We start from the raw sequence: 23,867 nt of genomic DNA, 5'->3' as shown, positions 1-23,867 counted from the left end.
TCGATCAACCAGCACTTAAACACCAGGGTTTGAGGGTTTTTAACACGTGAATAACGAATAAAGCAATGGATAAGCAACACTAACCAGGGAAACTGGTGGAAAGGAGCTGTTGAAATCCGGACAAAAACACAAAATAAACAGTCGCTAGCTGCGTGTTACAAAACCGAGATTCAAAAATAAATCATGCAGCACTATACTACAGAAATCGCGCCATGGGCGGTGTGCAAAACCCCCTCAACGCGGCACAAGAGCTCACAAAAGATGCTTCTATGAAAAAGTAGAACTGCGGCCTTGTTGGTGTTTCTTTTTTTTAATGCTGCTGCCTGATTTGATATTGTGGTGGGTGGCCGTCTCAGTTCAAGTAGCCCGCGACTATTGAAACGGGCCAATAATAAAGCAAAAAAGAACGTCATTGATTCTACGGAAGCTTGGAAAGTACAAACTGCGATTCTGCTTTTATGAACCGAGCCGTTGAGAGTTACTTTCACATTGGTTCAAAGGAATTTGTTGAAACTGTTTGAGCACAATGTTAAATTTAAGCTCATGATGTCAAGTTTATACATAAATATACAAACTCAAGAATTACAAGTATATAAATGTACAGGGGTAAGTCTTACATTAGTGAAATGTTCTGCCCAAGCAGTACTTAAAACAAAAAAATACTGAAAATAAAACAACATAAATAACAACAACAATAATTTTGAATATAAATAATAATTTTAATGTTTTTGGTACTTATGTGCACATTTTCTAATTTGTATAGCAAATAATCACTGTCTCTGATACTGAACTTTTGGAGGTTTTTTCCCCCCAAATAAAGTTACATATTAAAATATTATTAACTGAAAGTTTGTATCCTGACTGAAAGACAAACAAAACTGAAATTTTTCATGATTTTCTTTTTATTTCTGTAGAAATGGAACTAGACAATGGATGAGTTTTACAACAACTGCAGTCGCAGATAATTTTTGTGTTTATTGCACTGAACATGTTAATTTGAATCTATAATGGTACAATCAGCTTGATCCCTATAGAACACCAAATGTTTAATGCACAAAAACAAAATTCACAAAACACAGTCCAAAAAGTGCTTTAAATTTTACATTCCATCAAGCTTCACTGAAAAATTCCATCAATGAATCAAGTTCATAGTTGTTCAAAAATTGCAAGCAGCTCGTGTGAAACTTTTGTTTTGACATTTTGTCCTTTAAATTTGAAACTTTGTCGATGAAACAGATCAGTGATCATACCTGTAAGAAAACACAAAATGGTTTGTTAACCCATAGATATGTCATTATTTCTTCTCCAAAGACTCATCTGAATATGCAGGGGTTGTGAGAAAAAACATTAATCTTATAGAAATCTACAGTACATGTGAATAACTTAACATCTAAAATTTCAAATAATGTATTGTAAAATACCATCTCCCTCGCTCATCTGAATTCACTCACCATACAATCTTTCTAAGTGAGCTGGTTGTTTCTTATATTCTTCTAAGAGCTGGGCAGATTCATCCAATATACTACGATACTCTGGAATCAGAAAATCTGCATTCCCCTCATGCACCTGCAGCTCCTGCAAGAAAATACAAAAACACAGACCACACACACACACACAGACACACACACACACAAATACACACACAAACACACTCAATAGGCTTGTTTTTTAGCAGTTTTTTTGTAGTCTTTATTTTTTACCTTTAAAGCATCAATAAGCTGAACTTTTTTGGCCAAAATCAGCTGATACTCTAGCTTGGGATGAATCATTCGAAGAGTATGGCTCACAGAGTCCTCATTCACCTCTAAAACCACACAATAACAGCCAACACAACAAACAAATTATTAATTATATGTGATGCATGAAGAATTAAGATCAGTTTTATCTGGTATCAAACATAGTCTCAGTTGAACCAGTCACAAGTGGTCAGCCAAGACAGATCACCATTTACACCATGTCTACACTGGATGTGAACGACTCGACACGGCGCAACAAAAGACAACAGAACCCATTATAATCAGTGATGCTGCCGACACTGTATGCGGTGTGGTGCGACACATCATGTCAAATCCCCGACAGTAAACTGATGCCTCGTTCTATTTTTGGACATACTGACACAAAGTGCAAATGATTTGCAATGGGTCGATTTGTCAAGTCCAGTACAGACATGGTGTTAGACAAAACTAGTATCATTACGCAACCCAAATGCATCTACACTGATCACTTGTGATTGGATTTAGTCAAGAGGAAGACCACATATATCAATTAACAGATCAGCTTGTGAACTCACCGTAGGATATATTCAGATTGATTTTTCGCTTAGTGGCCTCTTTGGACAAAACATCCTTCAGTATGGATATGGTAGAAATGTTGTCTGATTTGAAGTTTGCCTCACCTTTACTGGAACCCATTACAAAAATGTATAAAGATTGATTACAATACATCTAGTAGGATCTTTGTCCAACTTTAATATATATATTTTAAATCATAATCAGCTTTTTTCAAAAACAATCATATGCATATGAAGAAAAAATAGTACTTATTCATGGATACATTTCATAAATAAACAACATATCTGGATATTGAAAAGGCAGGCCTCACCAATATGTGGCTTCTAGCTGTGTGCCTAAGAAAGTGTTCTGAAAGTGGAATGTGATGCTGTCTCCTGCCGGGGTTTTCTCTGGGACCTCAGGAAGACAGAACACAATCCAGGAATGGATCTCTGCAAAACTGAACTGTCCTGTCAGTCTCAAGGTGTTCATGGGGCTAGTCATGAAGAGAGAATAACAGTAACATTTAGCTGGCAGAATAACTGCATGATAAGAATTTATAACTGCTGCTTTTCTCTAAGCTCACCGCTCCTGATCAATTACATGTGTCCTTTGGTGGAGGGAAAGGGGTTTGATCTGGTATTGTCGAACCTGGCAGGTTTTGGGCTGTAGCCTTGGCGTCACGTAAGCCTGAAGGGTGCCATACTGACCCTCTATAGATCTCACCTTAGAGAAAAACCAGGACAAATGCTCAGATATTGCCTACCTTGCAATTTAAGAAAAAATAAAACATACATTATTATATTGAAAACTATCCAAACACATCAGACACCTTCAGTTCCAGCCTAGTGGTATTTGCTTGGCACCTGTAGGTGGCGAGGAGGAAGTTCCCGTTTGACTGTGGGGTTAGATGAACAAACAAGGACAGTTTTGCAAACGCATGTGATGTGGTCATTAAGTAAGCTTAATGATGCTTTACCTCTGAATCACATTCGCTGAAGCTGACCACTGCTGAATTCTTATCAACATCCAACAGGTCAATGGGAACATCACTCTATCAGAAACAAAAAAACATGCAAGTGAATGAAAGGAAACTCATAATGCCGAAATTACAATACATCTAAAAATAATGTAGAATTAGCGAAGATCTAAAATACAACTTTAATTAAAATGCATAGTTCCAGTTCTGACTTCCAGTTCAATGCTGACTGATTTATTGAGTACAAAATCAGCATAATAGACTGATTTCTGAAGGATCGTGTGTGACACTGAAAACCGGGAGTAATGGCTGCTGAAAAATCAGCTTTGCCGTCACAGGAATAAATGTATAAATTATAAAATAAATGTTTTAATTATACTCAAACAGAAAAGTTATTTTCACATTGTAATAATATTTCACATTCTTTACTATATTTTTGATCAAAGAAATACAGGCTTTATTAGCATAAGAGACTTCTTTGAAAAACACTAAAACAATCTTACCAACCCCAAACTTTTGAACAGTAGTTTATATAAATAAAAGCAAGATAAATGAGTGTATTGCTCTCACCTGTAGCAGCAAAATGTTGTCAATGGCGGTCTGCACCTCTAGTGTGAGGCTGTAGCTGGCATCATCCTGGCACAATGTGAATTTGTCATTGATGCTAAAGACTGGCACAGCGGACACTGCCGTGCTGGATTGAGAGCTCTGCTGGTATTTTTCTCTGCCCTGCAACACTTTCACCTGCAACTGCTCTAACTCTGCCCTGTACAAACACATGCATTACCAAACAAAGCATGGCAGAAGGTATTTCAAAATCTATGTCAGTTTGGTAAACAGATGTTCTGCAGGCTGTTTCAGACTCCTCATCATGGCAGGAAACAGCCGGATGTGTAGTACCTGAGTGCAGCCACCTTCCCCTGGGTCTCCCGGCTCATCTTGATTTCATCCCCTGGGCCTGCAACCATCTGCTGAGGCTCTGTGGTGAGGCCTGACACCCATCCTGAAAACCAGTCACATGACCTCTCAGTCAACACAGGTGAATGATAAACTGTATACTTACATCACCCATACAGTATTGTTCTTAGAAATACGTAGTAAAATGCCCCAGCTAACCTGTGTAAGTTGTTGTAAGAACTTCATCATACATTTCCTTTCCGACGCAGCCACCCTGGATTGATGTGACACTCTCAGACAAAACCTTGTAAACAGAGAAAGACAATTACCACCACAACTATAGCGCAGCAGAATTGAATCTGAGACAAAATGAGGCTGTTCCATGTATCGCTTATCATTCAAATGTGACACTCACATTCTCAAAGCGCACCGTTGGCTCATTTGAACTGTCCAACCCGTAGACCTCCACAGTCCCATCATCCCTTCCCACCAGGATGTCCTTCACACCATCACCAACAATGTCAAAAGGTATCAATACAAAGCACACACCTTGAAAACACCAAAAGACCAATACAAATTAGCATGGCTTCAATTTTTAATTTCTAATAGCCCCTCACTATCTAATTCCTACCTCCTTTTTTCTTCTCATTATCCAATTCCCAACTAGTAATGGGCCCAGATTTGGTAATCTGCACAAGACCTAGTTTCCCATCAGCTGTTCCATAAAGAACTTCCTCACCACCCTTTCCTGAAGATCAAGATATTATGCATCAAATACTCAGACTCAAACAATACATTCTTTCACATTAAAACGAGTGAGCAGATTTTTAGCACATACCTCCATCTCTGTTGAGAAGTTCCAGAACAGTTGGAGGTCCGGGAACTTCTACGTGGTACTGAAGGTCGGAGCCCTGATGGAGCACAAAGTGTAGGATGACTGTGGACTTGAGCATCAAGAATTGGATATGGCCACCAAGTAAAGGATATCACGGCTACCAGTGATAGCTAAAGTATAATTGGGTAACAAAGTAGAGACAAAAGGTGGCCAACATGACTAGAGGTTGTGTCGGACTACCTGCAATACTCTAAGTACTCTGTCCTGGCAGGCCAGGATGGGCACAATGTGGCCCACAGTCTCCACAGGTAAACACAGGACGTCGTTGATCTTGTCTCCTGACAGGTAGTAGTCCTGATCCTTGCAGTCACAGTAATGGTTATAAATGTAACTGGCACACACAAACAGATCTGCCCCTGAAACATGCCTGTGGGAAAGTAAGGCACAACAAAAAGTAAAGCACAAAATACCCAAAGTTGAGAGAGTCTGAAAAACAAGAAGCAGATCTCACATGGCATTTATACTCTCTGTTAGGTTTGCTTCAAATGTAAGAAACTGTTTGCCCTTTTTCGTATATCCTCTCACTTCAGAGCCAGAGCTGACAAAGATCTTTTTCCTCTGGGGTTCCCAAAGCCCCTCCAAGCTCAAGTCTGGAGATCTTCTGTCCTGGGAGTGATTTGAACACAGGCTGACAAAAAAGGCAGACATTTATTCTCCCATTGAGTAAAAATAACTTTGTTTGTTTACATTAATATACACACTACCATTCAAAAGTTTGGGGTCAATAAGATTTTTGTATGTTTCTGAAATAAGTATCTTATATTTACCTAGGATGCATTTATGTGATCAAAAATACAGTAAAAAATAGTATGATAAAATATTTTTTTACATTTAAAAATAACTGTCTCTAATTTAAAATATTTTTAAATGCAATTTATACCTGTGATGGCAATCACAGTGATTGGAGCTTGAGAAATATTATTTATTATTATTAATGTTGCAAACAGTTGTGCTGTTTAATATTTTTGTGAAGACCGTGATTTTTCTCAGGATTCGTTGATTAATATAAAGTTCAAAATAAATGTATTTTATCATTTAAAACAAAACATTTAATAATATCATAAATGTCTTTACTGTCACCGTTCATCAATTTGATGCATCCTTGTTGATTTTACGGTATTCTTTCCTTCCAACATCTGACTGAACCCAAACTTTTGAATGTTTGTGTACACTAAAACAGGAAACGCTTCTGATAAATACCACAGCCTCCCCTTTTTTCATTCCAAAACAGGTCACAACACCATCATGATCTGCAACAACCACCTGAAATGAGAAACCGACACACTAGCATCACCAGATACACCAACAGGGTGCTTATAGACAAATGCTTGTTCCTTGTTTAATTGAGCGGGGGAGAAATGTCAAGCACATGCTCAAATAAACAGAACATGTTGCATACTCGTTCACAAGTAAGATCTAATCTCCAGTGCCCTCGTTTTACAAAGTAACCCATGAAATAGTCTAAAGAAGAAATGTCATTAAGTCCTTGAAACTATGGAAAGTTTATAAGACTGTACATTTTAGTTATGGATATTAATACCTGATTTCATACACTTGCAGCAAGTTTTAAGACTGAACTTTCCTGTTAAAAGAATATTCCTCGCAATTCCTGATTACGGAGAATGTAATGTAGTTTTTTATTTTTTTTTTTGCATAAATGTCCGCACTGTGAGGAATGAGTAATATTATTTGTGTTATAAGATGTATGGTAATAATAATTTTCTGTGAACAGATGATTTTCACAAGCTTGACTTAATATCTTGACCTAAACCTGGGATATTCTTTTAAAAGGGATGCAGATATACCTTTTGAGTTGCTTTTCGCCCCACAGTTGGGAGAAGTTTCATGGTTTTTTTTGAGAAGTCACTCCAACCTGAGAAAACAAAGATGACATGGCCATTAGTAAATTATCTTTCTAATGATCAATAATATTTAAAATGCCTAATGACTCAGCCACAGGCCTTACAAGTGTGCATTTTAAACGACCAAGTGCACATTCGCCATCACTGTAAATCACAGCAGATATGCAAATACATAGAGAAGTTGAGACCTTACCTGGAGATAATCAACGTGGTTTAAGTTCAACTCCATTTCGTCTGTCAGAATAATCACTCCACAGATCCTTCTGAACTGTGACAGCTTAACCGTTTTCTGTTAGCGTTGATATTGAAGATGCCCCAGAGTAGTCCTGTGTAATTAATTCCCCAATTAACGTTAGGTACTTTGAAATAGAAGTCTGTATTTCGAGTTTTTCCGATGGACACAGTGGTCCTGACTATTCTGGATTATCCTGCGGATTAGTTCGTTAGTGGCTGATTCTGCTGCAGATGAAGAGGCTAACATTAGCTGTGTCAGTTGGTCCGCTTTACAAGAAAATTCAAGTCGCATTAATACGTAAAAAAATAAAACATATTCCACCTTTTCATACACATTTATCCAAACGATATGGTTCGCTTCGCGGAAAAAAATAAATAAAAATCCGTCTAAGTACAGCAGCAGCAAAAGTGTTTTTGTTTACAGCTAACACGTTTCCTCAGCAGCGCCATGTTTGTCAGCCACCCAAACCGTCTCTGGTTACCATGGTAATAGCACGCGTAATAAGATTCGTTCAAAACACTGGAAAATATTTTATATTTTAATCAAGTCAAAAAGCAAACAGTTTTCCCCCTCGATGCCCTAAAACCCTGATAAAAACTCTGATAAAAACAATAAATAATTTCCCCAGTTTCCTGTTTCCAAACATGTAAACGGATAACGTTAGTCTGTATCCAGCCGTTTCTAGTTTTTCCCTTAGTGCCCTAATAATTTAAACAAGGAATTAAATAATTGTAAATATTTAAAATAAATAAAACATGTGTTAATAATTAACATAATTATTTATTTAATTATTCCAACTCAGGTTTTTAGTTCTAATTTTTATTTTGCTGAACATATATGAAGCACACGCATTGATTTTAATTGTTTTTAATATGTCTTCAGCGTAATAATAACACTACCATGGAGGAAGAGCCCTGCTGAAAAAAAACATATTAATTTCTTTATGATAGATCTGTTTTCTGGTTTTAGGAGTAGCTGGTATCCCAGACTGGTCAAGCTGGGTTGGTGGTCAGCTGAAAGTGTACAAAAACCATTTAAAAAATGCAAACAGACCAGCCAAACCATCTAAGGCTGGTTTAAGAAACCAAGGCTCCATCATATTGATCTTTGATTATGCTTTTCCAAACATCCACACATTGATTTCTACTGTGCACTAAGCTATGACTTAAACCTTTCTACATTATGAGATTTTCATTATTACATTATTAAACATGTTTAGTAGCGATTTTATTTATTTATTTATTTGTGGGGACATTTTGGTCACACACACAGGAGTGGATGAATGGGCGTGAATGTGACTCTACAGTAGGAGGGGCGCAGCTGCAGAGAGGGCTTCAAGCATTATTCTCTTTTTGCACAACACCACAGAGACAGCACGCTTCCTTCTGGATTATAAAGATTTAATGACAGAGGGACATCAAGGACACTTGTCATGGATAAATCTTACACACCAAAGTGAACTATGAACTATCACACTGCTTGATCTGAGGATTCACTAAAGGGCTGCAGTAGTTTTATGCAATTTTATTGCAACCGATGCCCTCCCCGAGGAGGTTTCTGGTGGCGTCCACCTCTTTGCCTCTTACAGCGGGATGGGGCTGGAACTTAAGTGTGTATGTGGGGCTCTTCACAGTATTGCTGCTTCTGATGGGACTTCTTCTGTGGATGCTGTTTAAACAGCTCAGGAACTCTGTGGGCAATAGCACCCTTCAGCCACATCTGGGATCCTGCAGACATCATTGTGCTCTGAGAGAGAAACATCATGGATAAAGATGAAAATAAAAAAGAGACTTTGGAGGATTTGCATACAGCTATGATTTCTGAAACTGCTGGACAATGAAAGATGTGACAGCAAACACCGTGCATTGGAGGGATGAAAAAATGAAAAACTGTATTGAGGACTTTCAAAGCTTTGCAATGGAAATGTAAGATGTATTTACTGACTATTTATTCATCTATAGCATGGCAAATCTTTAAAGATAAAAATGTTGCTCTGACGTCAATTCTTTGTAAAAATAGATGCAAAGTTAATTGATTTACTAGACAGAGTTTTAATTACATTAATTCACAACCCAACCTATATTAGTTTGTAGAAAGCCAATACTATTCACTCACACAAAATTACACATGCACATTTTATAAAAGATAAATTAAAGAATCAGTCAATATCTCTGCTAACTAGTTTCAGGGCAAGAATAGATTTTTTTTCTTACTGTTTGTCATTGGCATGAAGAGGGTTATTTATGAATAAAAAGAGTGGAATCAATTCTGTTGCATATTGAGGAAATGTCTTGAATGAAAGATGATTTTCCATAATGCAACCCTGAATTCCTTTTGGAATCGCTAACTAACAATGGAGACCTGTCACACTAAATACTGTTTAATGTTCAAATATTTTTTTGTGTTGCTGATAACACTGTAAAAGAAGGGTGCCTTTTATATATTCTTTTTCCATGCGTTCTTGCATTTCTTTCATCAGTACTTTATTGATCTTTCTTTGATACACTGAATGAAGTTAAATAAACCTAAATGATGGAGATGGAGAAAATAATATTTCTCTAAAAATGTTAAAGGTTACATAAAGGTAAAAACAAAATGAAAACCATAAAACACTAATGTCAAAACCAAAAGGTTAATAGCACTATCACCCCTTAATTTGCACATGGAAGAAAGATCCATTTATTAAGAAGTGTTTCTAAACATGCATTTGCATATATGTGTACACATGGATCAATCAGAATCAGTGGGCTAGTAAAACATCTTCATCTATGAATCCCAATGAAGTCACCTCTGTTGCTTTTATTAAACCATTCGCAGGGTGTGTGTTTATGTGCATGAGGCAAGTGAGAAAGTGAAATTCACACCACACTGCATACTTGAGCAGTTTAGCCAAACAAACAGCAGATTTCTTTTATTTGATGAGGGATATTTATGGTATGAGTGAACTTAGGAGATGCACTTCAGGCACTGATGCATTAGTAATTTATTAATCATTATTATTATTCCTGTCTTTCTCTGGCAGGAAATTAGTATGTTTTATTTACATAACACAGAAAAAATATAGTTTATTTTTGCTGTGTTGAAGTAGTTTATAAATCATGAAATAAGCATATCATTAAAAGGCACTAACAAAAACATAGTTATTTTAGGAAGGCCCAAGCAATATATCTACTATATTGCCCATCGATCAGTTTTCGGAGAGGGCTTCTCAGTGTTCTGGTTATTACTTCTGTCACAGCTTGATGTTGATATAATAAATCATTTTCAAACTATTGATTATGTTCAAAGCTGAGCAAACATTATCTTAACTTCATCTAAAGATCACATTTATAATACCTTTAGTTTTCATGCAAACAAGAAAATTCTCTTGCACCAAACTAGCTAGAATTTTATCAAAGTATGCAAAAAGCTAAAAATAATATTTATATTATTACATATATATTTTGTATAACTATTTTATTACATAACTACAAATATTTTATTACATAACTATTTTGATAGCTAAGAAATTATCAAAGACAAATGAGACATTTTATTTATTTAAAAAAAAAAAAAATTCTTCTTCAGATTGTTATCAATTGTAAAACAATTTGAGATGTGACGGAAATTACATTGTTGTAATATATATGTAAAGAAAAGAACAAAAAAAAAGCAAGGATAAAAGGTGCCCGAATTTGGCCCTATACTGTCCACTTGTGGACGTTTGGAGTTTTGCTGTAAAAGAGTTTCAAACGGATCTACGCATCTCCTGGTCATTTCTATAACAATTTACTTATTTTGAATAACAATAATTAAAATCCTTTTGTCTACAAACAATGAGAAATATAAATTTCATTTAGACACGAACATCGAATATAAAGCCTACAGCTTCTTACAACTATCGTCTTACTTTGTTCTCCACGTCAGTCAAGATGATTGACAGCTGGTTTTGAGGGCGTGTCCTACATCCATCTACAACACCTACAACAACTTCGCTGACTGTCGACACGCGCCAGAAGTCGGAGCTCTCGCGCACAGGTGACTGAATACTTCGACAGGTAGGTATATTCGCGGTCCTGAACAGATAACGCATTGTAACAGCGTGGCTTGAATGAGTAGCCTGAATGACAGGAATTAATTATGGAAACAGACTTAAAGTCGTTTAGCTACACAATTGTCGATTCTAGGACCTGTAATTTAACATCACAACGTAACGAATTTTAATTGAATTGGTCTGATAATGGTCTGATAATGATAACTTTATGAACTTTTCCCCCCTAGCACTTCACAGGCTGTACCTGTACAAATGGTAAGAGTTAAGCTGCATTTGTAGCATTTTGCATTTGTTACATGAAATTTGTAAGCACACCACAAGCAGTTGATTAAAAGGTGATCAAATAGTGATTATGCTTTAAATAGAATTTCACAATTAATCTTTAAAAATGTATATCACCATTTGTATCAATATTAACATTTTAATTTATGTTGAGTTTGATTAATTTGGGACTTTGTCTTGTGTCATGTTTTGCTGGCTTAACTCTAAGCTTATAACATTAATGTTGGTTGAAGTTTTTTTTTTTTTTAATCATTTTAACTAATAGTTTAACCAGAAGTATACAAATACAAGTGTTAACCTATTAAACTGTAATAATCATAAATAAATAAAGGGGCCAGTTTTCCACATACATGAATTCCCATAAACAAGAATAAGTTATCAGATCTGTGTTGGCATGGCGACCGTTGTCATGGAGGTTAAGGTGATGGATGATTGGATTACAGCAGATGAGACCTGTGTCACATCAGACTGAGGAAACCCACCGAATAGGTCACTGTAGCTTTATCATCCCACACCTGCCAGAACCAAGCAAACACCCATATACTGTAGTACATCCACAAGGATCAGCCATGCTTGGGCTGGCATATTGTGTGTTTGTTCTTTAATGTTTAATGCTACAACACGGGCAGTTTTACAAGGTGATGTGATTCTAAGACATAATCCTTACATATGTATGTTGTTGTAGCACTTTATTATAGACAGCACAAGAGCAAAGAAAGATTAAAGCTACTGCTTTTGGTATTAAATCGGACTGAAGGTCCTGGGGTTAACTGATCCCTAACTTTCAACCTGAACTTGAACCCTAAACCCGAACCGTATACCTTATCTCATCCTTCACCGCGGCACTATCAATAACCTGAGCTGCAATCTTGGTCTATCTTTAATCAGTAGTGTATGGATTACAGATACTCTGTCTGTATATAGTGTTTACAGAGGTTTTAAAAGGTTACCAGAAAGATACAATCACAATGTAAACAAGAATATGGATATGGTTGCTTCTGAGAGCACATTTATTGCAAACTGTTTCCACTATTATTGGTTCATATCTGTCTGCTAAACTATATATTCCATATTTCCACATGATAATGATAAAAGACACAAGCCACTGCAAGCATGAGGTTTAATAAATGAGGCTGATGTTTCTCATATTGTAAAACACCTGCGCTGGCTAATCCATTCAGAATTCACCTGCTCCACACGTCTTCATGTTTTTTAGTGCCTTGAATTATGTATCTCAATTATTTCTGTTTGGCATTTTCCTATTTAGCCTGCATTTTCCTAATTAAACCTGATCTTCTGCTTTTGGTTCAATATCATAAATATTTCGCCCTGCAAACTTCATAAAGTCTATCTGTTGTGAGAATATATATATTATATAGAATATATATATGTGACATAATGTCATATATGTCTCCATTATATTATATTATGATTCTGATTTTGGTTTTGTATTTTCTGCAGGCAACCCAAGGAAGTGTGAAACCCTTTGTGAACTTCAATGCAAAGCATGATGCAGAAGTTTTGCGCAAGGCCATGAAAGGGATCGGTAAGTTTAACAAATCAGACCTTTAAGAGAGTTCACCCATTTTTGTTAAGATCTAGGTGGGTTTTCCTGTTGATTTTGAATGGCCAGTTAGGAGTGTCTTTCTAAAAAAACATGTTCAGCTCATTCTTATACTATATCTTACTTTCGGCCTCTCTTATAAGCTGGTGTGGATGCTTTATTTTCAGGCACTGATGAAGATGCCATCCTCATGTTATTGGCAGCTCGCAGTAATGCGCAGAGACAGGAAATAAAAGCAGCCTATAAAAAGGCTTTTGGCAAGGTGAGCAAATTACATTATTATCTTGTGTCAGACCAGGAATAATCAGTTTGTTGAATCTAAATTATGTAAAAATGTCTTTTCACTGTAAGTACATGTTCTTCTGAAAATGATAATACAATAAAAATGCTGTCCAAAATTTAGACAAAAGGTATTCAAACATGATTGTTGTTCAATTTAAATAATTGGAAGCACTGCTGTGCATCAATAGCAGTACATCAAGATTATTCATTTGGACTGTTGTTTTGCACACATCCTCTTATTGATGTTGATATAATTCAGTGCCGTCATGAATGTCTAAAACAATGTTAAAATGCTAATGAGTTTCACATCTCCAGTTTAATGGGCAATATATTTTCTTCTGTTTCTTGGCTCATGTTCTCTCTCTCTCTCTCTCTCATTCTCTTATTTTGTCCCTTTCGACAGGATCTAGTGAAAGACTTAAGGTCAGAGCTTGGAGGGAAGTTAGAGGATCTAATTGTGGCCCTCATGTTTCCATCCACAATATATGATGCACATGAACTCCATAAGGCCATCAAAGTAACGTCAAACATTTCCATCATCTATGGGATATTTATTAAAAAACTAGAAAAAGAAAGAATAAAAAACACATTGTTATGAAAATGCTTTTACATTATGATAAACTTGAGCCTATCTCATCTCAGATTGGTTATTGTTTTAATTTTTAATTTTCTTACAGGGAGTGGGTACAGAGGACCAAGTTTTAATTGAGATCCTGGCATCCAGGACATGTGATGAGATGAAAGATATTGCCAAAGCTTACAAGAAAGGTAATATTCACTTGTTCAGGCACAGTGCATGGCTGAAATTAAAACCTCCCACTATTGTAAGGTTGATACATGACCATGTCCATTTATATTTACTTTGAACACTCCAAATAATTCATTTTAAATGGTAAGGTGACATTTTTTTTGTAAAACTATGGGTTTCTCTTCTCCAAAGATGCCTTATTGTCTGTATTGCAAACAAACAGTCCAAAGTGAGCACAAGTCTCTTTAAGGCAATACGGTTACAACTGATCCCTTCCCAATAGACTATTCCAATGGGACCAATAAGCAGCAATTGTCGAGATAAGTGTGAACTGTCAACAGATCCCGTCTCATGTGTCTTGACCTAGAATATGGAAGCAAGCTGGAAAAAGACATCATGGGTGATACGTCAGGACATTACCAGAGGTTGCTGTTGATCCTTGCACAGGTAAAAAAATAAATAAATCAATAACAAAAAAGGTTCTCAGTTTAAAGGGAAAACAAAAATAAAGGAGAGCCAAAAGAAGTTTATAATCAGAAAAAAAATCATATATACAGATAGATAGTATATAAAAAAGTAGAATAAAGTGTAGAAAATTTATATATTAAAAAAAAGAATAATTTAATAAAAATAATAATAATAATAATAACAATCTTTGAGTTTTTGCAGTACATTTAAAATAAATAATCAAATGAAGGTATTTAGTACTTTTAATTTGTAAAATATTTAATTCACTGGATTATCAAAAATGTACATGGATGAGACATTGACATATATAATTACCATTTCTAATATAATTTCCAGCAAAAATAAACTATTACTCATACTGTGATATACGATTTCAGTTGTTGTGTTGATCATGGCCAGAGATGGGAGAGGATACTAAAAAAGGTTGAGAGATGAAACAGAGCAGCTTCCTCTTGGAATGATAACATGAGCAGCAGTGAAGTCATCCTTAAGTAATTAAAACAGCTCTTGAGTTAATGTCGTTGAGAAGATTAAATGGTTCTCAGGGGTAAAGTGTGGGTAATTCTATATTGGAGTTAACCAGATTAGGGAAAATTCAACGCCCTGTCTCAGCATATGCGGTGAATGAGGAGGGCTGATGTGTGAGGAGGGCTCTCTGATCTTGGTTTATGTTTCTATTCCTATACTCAGGGAAACAAGGAGGAGGGAGTGGATGAGAGCAGAGTGGAGAAAGATGCAAAGGTAAAGTTCATAGTCAGACTTTTGGATGATTAAACACACTCATAAAGTATTATAAATGTCTTAAAGACACAGTTTACCCTATAAAAAAATTGTCATAATTTACTGCTCACGTCATTCCAAAATTATATGACTTTCTTTATTCTGTTGAACAAAGAAAAATGTCTATGAACAGTTAAAACATTATAGTTTTAAAGTTAAGTTAAAACTAAATATGTAAAGAAACAATGTAATTTTTATTTTGTGTGATTTTTGTAATTTACTCACCCTCCTTTTGTTTCAACCTTGCAATATCTTCTTTTTTCCTGTGAAATACAAAAGATGTTAGGCAGAATATCAAAGCATCTTTTTTTCATGCAAAGTGGATGGTAAGATATACTGTGAAGCTCCAGAAAAGACAAAAAGCCCCATAAAAGTAGTCTATGACTGATTCACGTTATTACAAGTCTTCTGATACAATATGATTCATTTGAGCTTTTATGGTGCTTTCTTGTCCTTCTGGGAGCTTGGTATTGTAAATCACATTCCACTTTTATTACTCAACACAGAGATGCTTGTGCATTGTGCTTAATATCTCCTTTTGTGCTTCACAACTTAAACCGTAAGAGTTTTGAATCCATTGTTAGAAACTGCACCCAGTTGTTTTTGATTAATCAATAGAGTTGCGTATAATTGTTGATGTAAACATGGAAAAGACGTAACTGGATCCTCAGGTTTTAGTTGCGAACCTTAGAAGTGTTTGTTCATTGATCGTGTTTCAGGAGCTGTTTGCTGCTGGAGAGGAGAAATTCGGCACGGACGAAGACAAGTTCATCAACATACTCGGCAACAGGAGCGCTGAACACCTGAGAAGAGGTGCATGTTTGTGTGTTCAAAGCCTTTTGATGCATTCAGAACTGCCTTGAAGAGCCATCCTAATGGCTTTGGTGTTCCAATTTCAGTGTTTGATGCCTACAAAAAGATTGCCGGCTGTGACATTGAAGAGAGCATAAAAGATGAGTGCACTGGGAACCTGGAAGCACTGCTGCTGGCTGTGGGTACGAAAATCCTTGCTGTGTGGCTAAACATACAAGTTCATTTGCTATTTGGTCAGACTGAACCATTACTCTGTGATGAAACGCAAAACAATAGTTCACCCAAAGTTCTGTGAATACTCACCATGTCATTCTAGAACTGTATGCTGTTATTTTTTTCAGTGGAAGACTGAATTTCAGTCTGTCTCTCACATAAAAGGTTTGTTAAGCTCACTGTTGAGCTGTATAACTTTAGTAACAGCATACAGGTTAAGAACAACATGAGGGTGAGTAAATAATGACACTGGTGGGTGAACTATCCCTTTAACTGAAATTTAAACCAAAATTTTCTCTCTCTCCCCCTTTTAGTTAAATGTGCAAAAAGTGTGTCTGGTTATTTTGCTGAATCCGTTCGAGAGTCTATGCGGGTATGAAGGCTTATTTCCATGAGATTCTCATCAGTTTTCGCCCCTCTGACAATCATGAATTGGACCATTTGCTGCTCATGTTGTATTATCAAACAATGACACTTCAAGTGGAAAAATAAAAACAATTTGTGGCCCGTTTATTAAATGAATGTGTTGGTCTGAATGATAATGAAACAACTGATTTCACACATTATTGGTTTGTTTATTGACAGCGTGCCGGCACTGATGATGAGACTCTCATAAGGATCATGGTGTCCAGGAGTGAACGGGATATGCTGGACGTCAGAGCAATGTACAAGAAGAAGTATGGAGAATCACTTTATAGCACCATACAGGCAAGTTATGCAAACACACACACATACACGCAACACACATACACGCACACGCACACACACACACAGACACACACACACAGAGATAAATCTTAGCATTGTTTTTGCAACTATTTTAGGAAGACACTGAAGGAGATTACCAGAAGGCCCTGCTCTACCTGTGTGGTGGTAATGATTAGAAAGAGTATTTTGTGCTACTATTATTTACATCAGTTTATGTCCATATTTGATCTTCTTGTGCATATTTTTGTTCTTTCAGTTGTGTTTATTTCTACATCTTTAATGTTTTATGGTTTGAGAATAAGTAGTTTCAGTGTTGGAGAATAGGAGGGTATTCTGTGATTTTTGTGTATTGATTCCTTAACAGAATTTGGTGGTTTTAGAATTGAATTGTTTTGCTTGATGTATTTTTCAAAACTGTGTGATGACTTTGAAAATAAAAATTGTTATGGATAGGTGGGGTGCACAGGGGTCGGGGGGCTTGAGCCAGTGGCCCTTTAATTGCCGCTTAAGTGCCCTTTTGGTCTGATCTAGATGCCCCTGAACTGCGATTTAAGGGGGACCAGCGATTGTGCTCTCATAATGCCACTGTGCACGCCACTGTTATGGAGCATATTAATGTTTCATAACGTCTTTATGAAGTTCCTCGTTTTGTTTCTGTTGCTCAAAATAATACATTTTCCACTAGATGGCAGTATTGCTCTAACAAATCTTCCCTATTCCCCCTCAGCCTATTTTGACCCATCAAAAGCAGTTTTTCTCTTGAGTCTATTTCCTCCCACATAAATATTAACATTCTAAAATATTTTCTTCTTAAATTAAACAAACTTACAACAGCCTGATTCACACAAATTAAAAACTTTTTGAAGAGATAGGCAAGGGAGTTAAAGGGATACTCCTTCCAAAATGAAAATTTTGTTATTAATCACTGACCCCATGTCGTTCCAAACCCGTAAAAGCTATATTCGTTTTGGAACACAATTTAAGATATTTTGGATGAAAACCGGGAGGCTTGTGACTGTCCCATGGACTGCCAAGTAAATAACAGGGTCAAGGTCCATAAAAGGTATGAAAGGCGTCATCAGAATACTCAATGATCTGACATCAGATGTGCAATCTGGGTTATATGAAGCGACAGGAATACTTTTTGTAAGCGAAGAAAACAAAAATAATGACTTTATTCAACAATTACTTTGTCAACGGTTTCCTCTGTTTCTCATTTTCACTTTATGCTGTGTATGCTCTTCTGTATCATCCGCGCCACAAGATGCGCTGTTTCTATGTATATTCAGCTTTGATTTGAAATAAAACAGTGCATCCTTGTGGCGTGGATGACACAGAAGGGCATACACAGCATTCGGTGATAATGAGAGACAGAGGAGACCGTAACAAAAGAATTATTGAATAAAGTCATTATTTTTGTTTCATATAACCCAGATTACACATTTGATGGCAGATGGAGTATTATGACGATGACTTTCATACCTTTTATGGACCTTGAAACTGTTATTTTACTTGTCAGTATGGGACAGTCTCAAGCCTCCAGGTTTTCATCCAAAATATCTTAAATTGTGTTCCGAGGACAAACAGAGCTTTTACAGGTTTGGAACGACATGGGGGTAAGTGATTAATGACAAAATTTTCATTTTGGGATGGAGTATCCCTTTTACAAGATTAATGATCCTTCCATAAGAAAACAAAAAATAGGTAACTTTTATTTTATTTCATAATCTCAATGCAAAATATGACAGATTTGTCACTGTGGTTTCACTGCTGAATATTAGATTTCTTAACTCAGTATGAGCTACAAAGATGTTGAGACTCTTATAAGATCGCATTCTTTTATTATGTGTGGATTCTGTGTGTGGATACAAGCTCTAAATCGCTTTACTAAATCCCAACACTGGCACACTCAGCACAAAGCCCTTAATTTCTACCGAGGTCTCCACTGTTTCCAGGATGGAATTTATTAAACTCATTATTTTAGCCAATCAGTGTTCAGAATGTCAGGGTGTGAGATCAGGCCACCCTTCTTGAAACCCCACCCACAGGACCCACCAGGATCCCCTTGAGAGGTTACATGAGAGCAGTGCTTGAATTAATCTCAGTGGGAGATGAAAGCGTGTGTGTGAGGGTTTCAGAATATTAAGTCACAATTTGGCATAATTCACTAAAGCAAGCACTATACCTTCATTAATAGACGAAAATCTGATTTTGATTCTGAAAGGAGCAAAGAACTGAAATCCAAGCAATTGTTATTCTTTAATTCTTAAATGTCACACAAGTATTTATCTGGGAACCATATGAGCAAATTAATTCCTCATGTGAATAGCTGTTGCAAGCTTATCCCCAGGCAAATTTATGTGGTTTTGGGCCCATTCACACTCCATTAGATTTTCCTGCTGCTGTTCTGTTTAGTAATCACATTTCACTCAATGTCCAAAGGTGTGTATGCGCAAATCTAAGCTCATAAAACAGATTTGACAATTTCGACCACTAACTGTGTGTAACTAACAGTTGTATTCCTTGTGTTACTTTTCATATTAGAAGTCCAGAAATGTTTCTATTAATGTTTTCTTTAAATGATTGAATAAAAACAAACATAAGCAAACTGCAATAATGGAATCTGAACGTGTTCATAATTTTGGTGGGAATGTTGATTTTGGAAAGGAGAGGCCACAACATGTGTGAGTGTGTTTAATTTCATAATCACAGGCTGGTATGGTTACCATAAACCCACAAGATGCTAAAATCGGTTTTGTGCGCTTGAATGTTTTGGTTTAAGACTAACCGCTTGTAATGTAGAAAGAGCTGGATCCCCAAATATGTTTATATGTGAAGCTTCAAAACAGTAATTTATTGTTTTCATAGAACATATTCAAACCTCTGTGATTCAGAGGGTTTGTTCGTAAGAAACTGTAAAAGCAAACTGTAATACAACAACAAAATTAAACATTTCCAATTGCAATACCAGTAAATATGCCAAATAATCATAAAAAAAGCTAATGATAAAATTAAGCCTAATTTAGGCTTTTAATGATCATGTTATCTTGAGATCTCTCCAGCTCTAAACATTAAGTTAACATAGGCTCATTGGCTTAAGAATTGTGGTGTATTGTGGCCTCAGCATTTGATCACCCATCAGAACTTGAAGAATAACGGTTTCCAAGAATTCTTGTAATGACTAGTAAAGAAGCACATGGCCTCAGATGGAATGCAAGGATCACTGTTGGAGTGATTAATCTGTTAAACCACTAAGGTCATTCAGTACATGCAAGAACAAACAGCCACTCTTCACCTAAGGTAAAGCTATCATGTTGAGATGCAGTTGAATTAGATTTTATTTTTAGATACATTTTTACTACATTGCACATACAGTCTCTCTCTCTCTCTCTCTCTCACACACACACACACACACACACACACTTAAATACCTCCATCAATAGGATTAGATTTGATATCTATCTGGGTCAAAGTAATAAGAACAAAGTATTAAGCTCTACCATTGCCAGTTTCCATGCTTGAAACAACCTTTACAAACTGTCATGAACATTCCTATTCAGGTGAGGATAAGAGACAATAGAGAAAATAAAAGAAAAAAATTAAGGCATTTTAATTAAGAAATCACTCAAGATTACAAACGCCAGTAACCATTGTCATATGATAAATTCTTCCTCTATTACACATCAACTTTAAGTCTCTAGACACAAAAACATGCAAATCATTTTTTTTTTTTTTTTTTTCATGGTGGGGACTTTATTACATTTTTATATTTAAATGTTTACATATTTTTGTTCATTAAGACATTATTTTTAATATCTCTCTTAATTTATTTATTTTTTTATTTTTTGTGTGGAGTCCATTGGCTACTTCGCACAGGTGATTTCAGGTTTTATAGCCTATTCTTGTGTGGATAGTTTCAGAAGAACTACCGATTTTTTTTTCTTCATTCAAACCAAAATGTAAATACACTGTAAATACATTAGATTTGGATAAAAAAAAAAATAATTGGATGATGGCCATATTTATTTAATGAAATTACAGTTAATTTAAAGTGCTAATAATGAATCACAAAATAGGAAAATAATAGGAGTGCAAGAAGTTAATTTCATTAAGAAATTAATGGAATATAAAATTTGCCTTGAAAAAAAGTTTTTTTAAAGTCAATCATGAGCATTCATCATTCTCAAGCATCAAGAAGACAAATGCACACAATGAAGACCAGGCTCTGCTGCAGTGTTCTTCGGCCTCTTTCAGCCTCTCGATCCGTTCCGGACAGTGATTATTCCCCGCGGTTGGCGGTAACGGGACTCTGGAGGAGGGACGCGTGTCCTTCAGTCTGAAGTGCGCGTCCGCGGGCGCGCTCCTGCACATACCGGCTTTGACCATCGCTGTAGAGTCGCGACACAATCTCCTCTGCTTTTTTCAGCGAACGGGCAATCTGTTTCCCCAGTAGGCTTTGGTATTAGATGTGTACTGTTCACATGCTGTGGGCTCCGCTACATATTCGCAGCCGAAAGTCTTTGCCCCGTTTTTGCACGTGACTCTCAATACAAACGCATCACCCCCGCGCGCTGCGCGCCACGAGCACCGCGCTCCGTCCTTCAGCGAGAATCTCCCTTTTAGACCACTTTCATTCCGCTGACCTCTTCTCTTCCCCTTCGCATCTGCCTGCGCTCTCCTCCCTCTGTCTCTCAGGCTGTTCACCTGCACGAACTGCTGCACGAGACAGGCGAAGATCAGAACGAGAGCAATGTCTGTCACGCGTTTCATGTCCTCATCAGAATTATATTCAAACAACTGCAGGAACAATTTGACGTGACATTTGTAGTCACAAATGGTGTTTGTTGAAAATAAATAAACTCTTCTGGTATAACAATACACGAGAGCCGTGAAATCTTTGGTTTTGCACCTTAAGTTCGTGTGTGCCATTTATAGAGCATGTCGCGCACGCACCTCCCTCAGACTTCACATTCTTGAACGCATCTAGCTCTGGGATATTATAAGGCAAAACTCTGACTTGATGGCATGTCTAGGTTTATTTATAGATCATAACTTATCAGCATAGTACAAATGGTAGCTTACATGTGAATGTTCTGCCAAACTGTTACAAATTTTTGAGGACTGTGAATAACTTTATAATACATGTGAAGTCCTGACCCAAGATTCATTTCTGCGAATCGGTTCTTTTGAACAGTTGGACTCGGAAAGAAATACGGGGTACGACGATGGATGGACGTTGGGTAAATGCTACTTTCTCGATGCAAAGGCGTACAATAATGCAACAATTAGCTACCAAATATACACCTCTGAACAGCCTACAACAGACTAATAATGCAGTATTTAAAAACTAATAACCTACCATGCACTAATGAAACGGTCCTTAATGCGAAACGTTATTTAGCCATCTATGACTGAACAAAGCCAAGTCTTTGCCAGCAGTGGCCTAGTCTCTACAGATCCGGGTGAGTTCCGCTGAACAAGAATCGGCCCGTAGTAGAATTAGATGTGCAAGTGCGAGCTTGGGCCTCACTGGGGCCGAATCATATACCGTAGCAGAATCTGATCTGCAGGAACCGTGGGGCTGCCGAACTTGAGCCGATTACTACAAGCTATCTGGATTCGCGCATCAAAATTATAACCAAATTGAATTGCACATGCTCGAAAGAGACGGATCTCGAGTTGTTGACTCGAAAACAGCTCGGACGCATTCGTCAAAGAATCGTTCAGGGGTGCATTTCCTGTACAATGACTTAACTCACTGATAAACCACCATAGTACGATGCATTGTTGTGGGAACTAACTAAAGTTAGCCAGTAACGACTGTTTCCCGAACAACACGGTCGCATCTCCGTTGTTTGAACAACATTAGTTCAACAATTTAGGGACGTTTTTACTGACGTCACATGCATGTGTTGGAGTAATAACTTCTGCTAATTAATTGATTCGCGATCTCTGAGATGCTGCTGTATTGAACATAGCACCTGATGACTAATTTACTGTGTTTTGTTCCCTGTTACTGTGCTTTATTTGATGTTTATCATCGCGGGTTCCCTCTTACATCATACCTACTCCGGGGTTCCCTTAGGCATTTATGCACCTCCACACTCTTAAAAACTGCACTTATCCTATAGAGCACTGGTTCCCAATCCTGGTCCTGGAGAACCCTCAGCACTGTACGCTTTTGGTGTCTCTCTTATCTGACACACACATTTGAGGTCTTGGAGTCTTCACTAATGAGCTGATGAGTTGAATCAGGTGTGTTTGAACAGGGAGACATCCATATAGATCAGTGGAGACATCTAAAATGTGCAGTGCTGGGGGTTCTCCAGGACCAGGATTGGGAACCACTGCTATAGTGGACACGCTAAAATTTATCGAATAAAATCAATGTATACTAGCTATAGGCTATATTTAAATAGAATGAAAGATATTGTTTGTACTGCATGTTAGCTTGCTTATTGTCCCAAAGAGCATAATTTATTTAAGTCCATAAGTCCTTCTAACAAGAAACTATGCTTCTAACCATAGGTCGAGAGCTGTAGCTTGTAAGTTTGCGACGTTGTTTACGAATGTTAGTTTGGTTTGAACTATGGTTTCGGGAAACACCGAATCGTTTAAATATGTTGGTAATGACGGAACTTGCGACGATAGTTGGCTAAGAATGCTTTTGGGAAATGCACCCCAGATCGATGATTTTTATTTAATCGATTCAACTGATCGAAAAGATCCGACTCAAAAGAACGACAAACGAATCAAACACTGCTATTTGCAATCTTGTAACAGAAACTATTGGTAGGCTATATATGTATTTTTATTTACTCTCACATGATAAAATTGT

At 36.8% G+C, this 23,867-nt stretch overlaps 1 protein-coding gene and 2 pseudogenes across 1 annotated transcript; 1 reads left to right on the top strand and 2 right to left on the bottom strand.

The window, feature by feature from the left end:
• Positions 1-1,102: 1,102 nt before the first annotated feature.
• On the bottom strand, positions 1,103-7,608 carry LOC109058789 (annotated as a pseudogene).
• Positions 7,609-11,402: 3,794 nt separating this feature from the next.
• LOC109058810 (annexin A5-like) lies at positions 11,403-17,781 on the top strand. The gene is made up of 12 exons (XM_042755405.1): positions 11,403-11,426; positions 12,915-12,999; positions 13,185-13,279; positions 13,703-13,816; positions 13,977-14,067; positions 14,415-14,494; positions 15,206-15,256; positions 16,015-16,108; positions 16,195-16,290; positions 16,636-16,694; positions 16,907-17,029; positions 17,146-17,781. Exons 1-12 carry the CDS (start codon positions 11,424-11,426, stop codon positions 17,203-17,205), a joined length of 951 nt encoding a protein of 316 aa, XP_042611339.1. The 5' UTR covers positions 11,403-11,423; the 3' UTR covers positions 17,206-17,781.
• A 3,069-nt stretch (positions 17,782-20,850) lies between these two features.
• On the bottom strand, positions 20,851-22,035 carry LOC122144480 (annotated as a pseudogene).
• Positions 22,036-23,867: the final 1,832 nt, after the last annotated feature.

This window comes from Cyprinus carpio, unplaced genomic scaffold (genome assembly GCF_018340385.1).
Source record: "Cyprinus carpio isolate SPL01 unplaced genomic scaffold, ASM1834038v1 S000006694, whole genome shotgun sequence".
NCBI classification, from domain to species: Eukaryota; Metazoa; Chordata; class Actinopteri; order Cypriniformes; family Cyprinidae; genus Cyprinus; species Cyprinus carpio.
The sequence above is the reverse complement of the archived record's forward strand: the minus strand, read 5'-3'. Positions and strand labels throughout refer to the sequence as shown.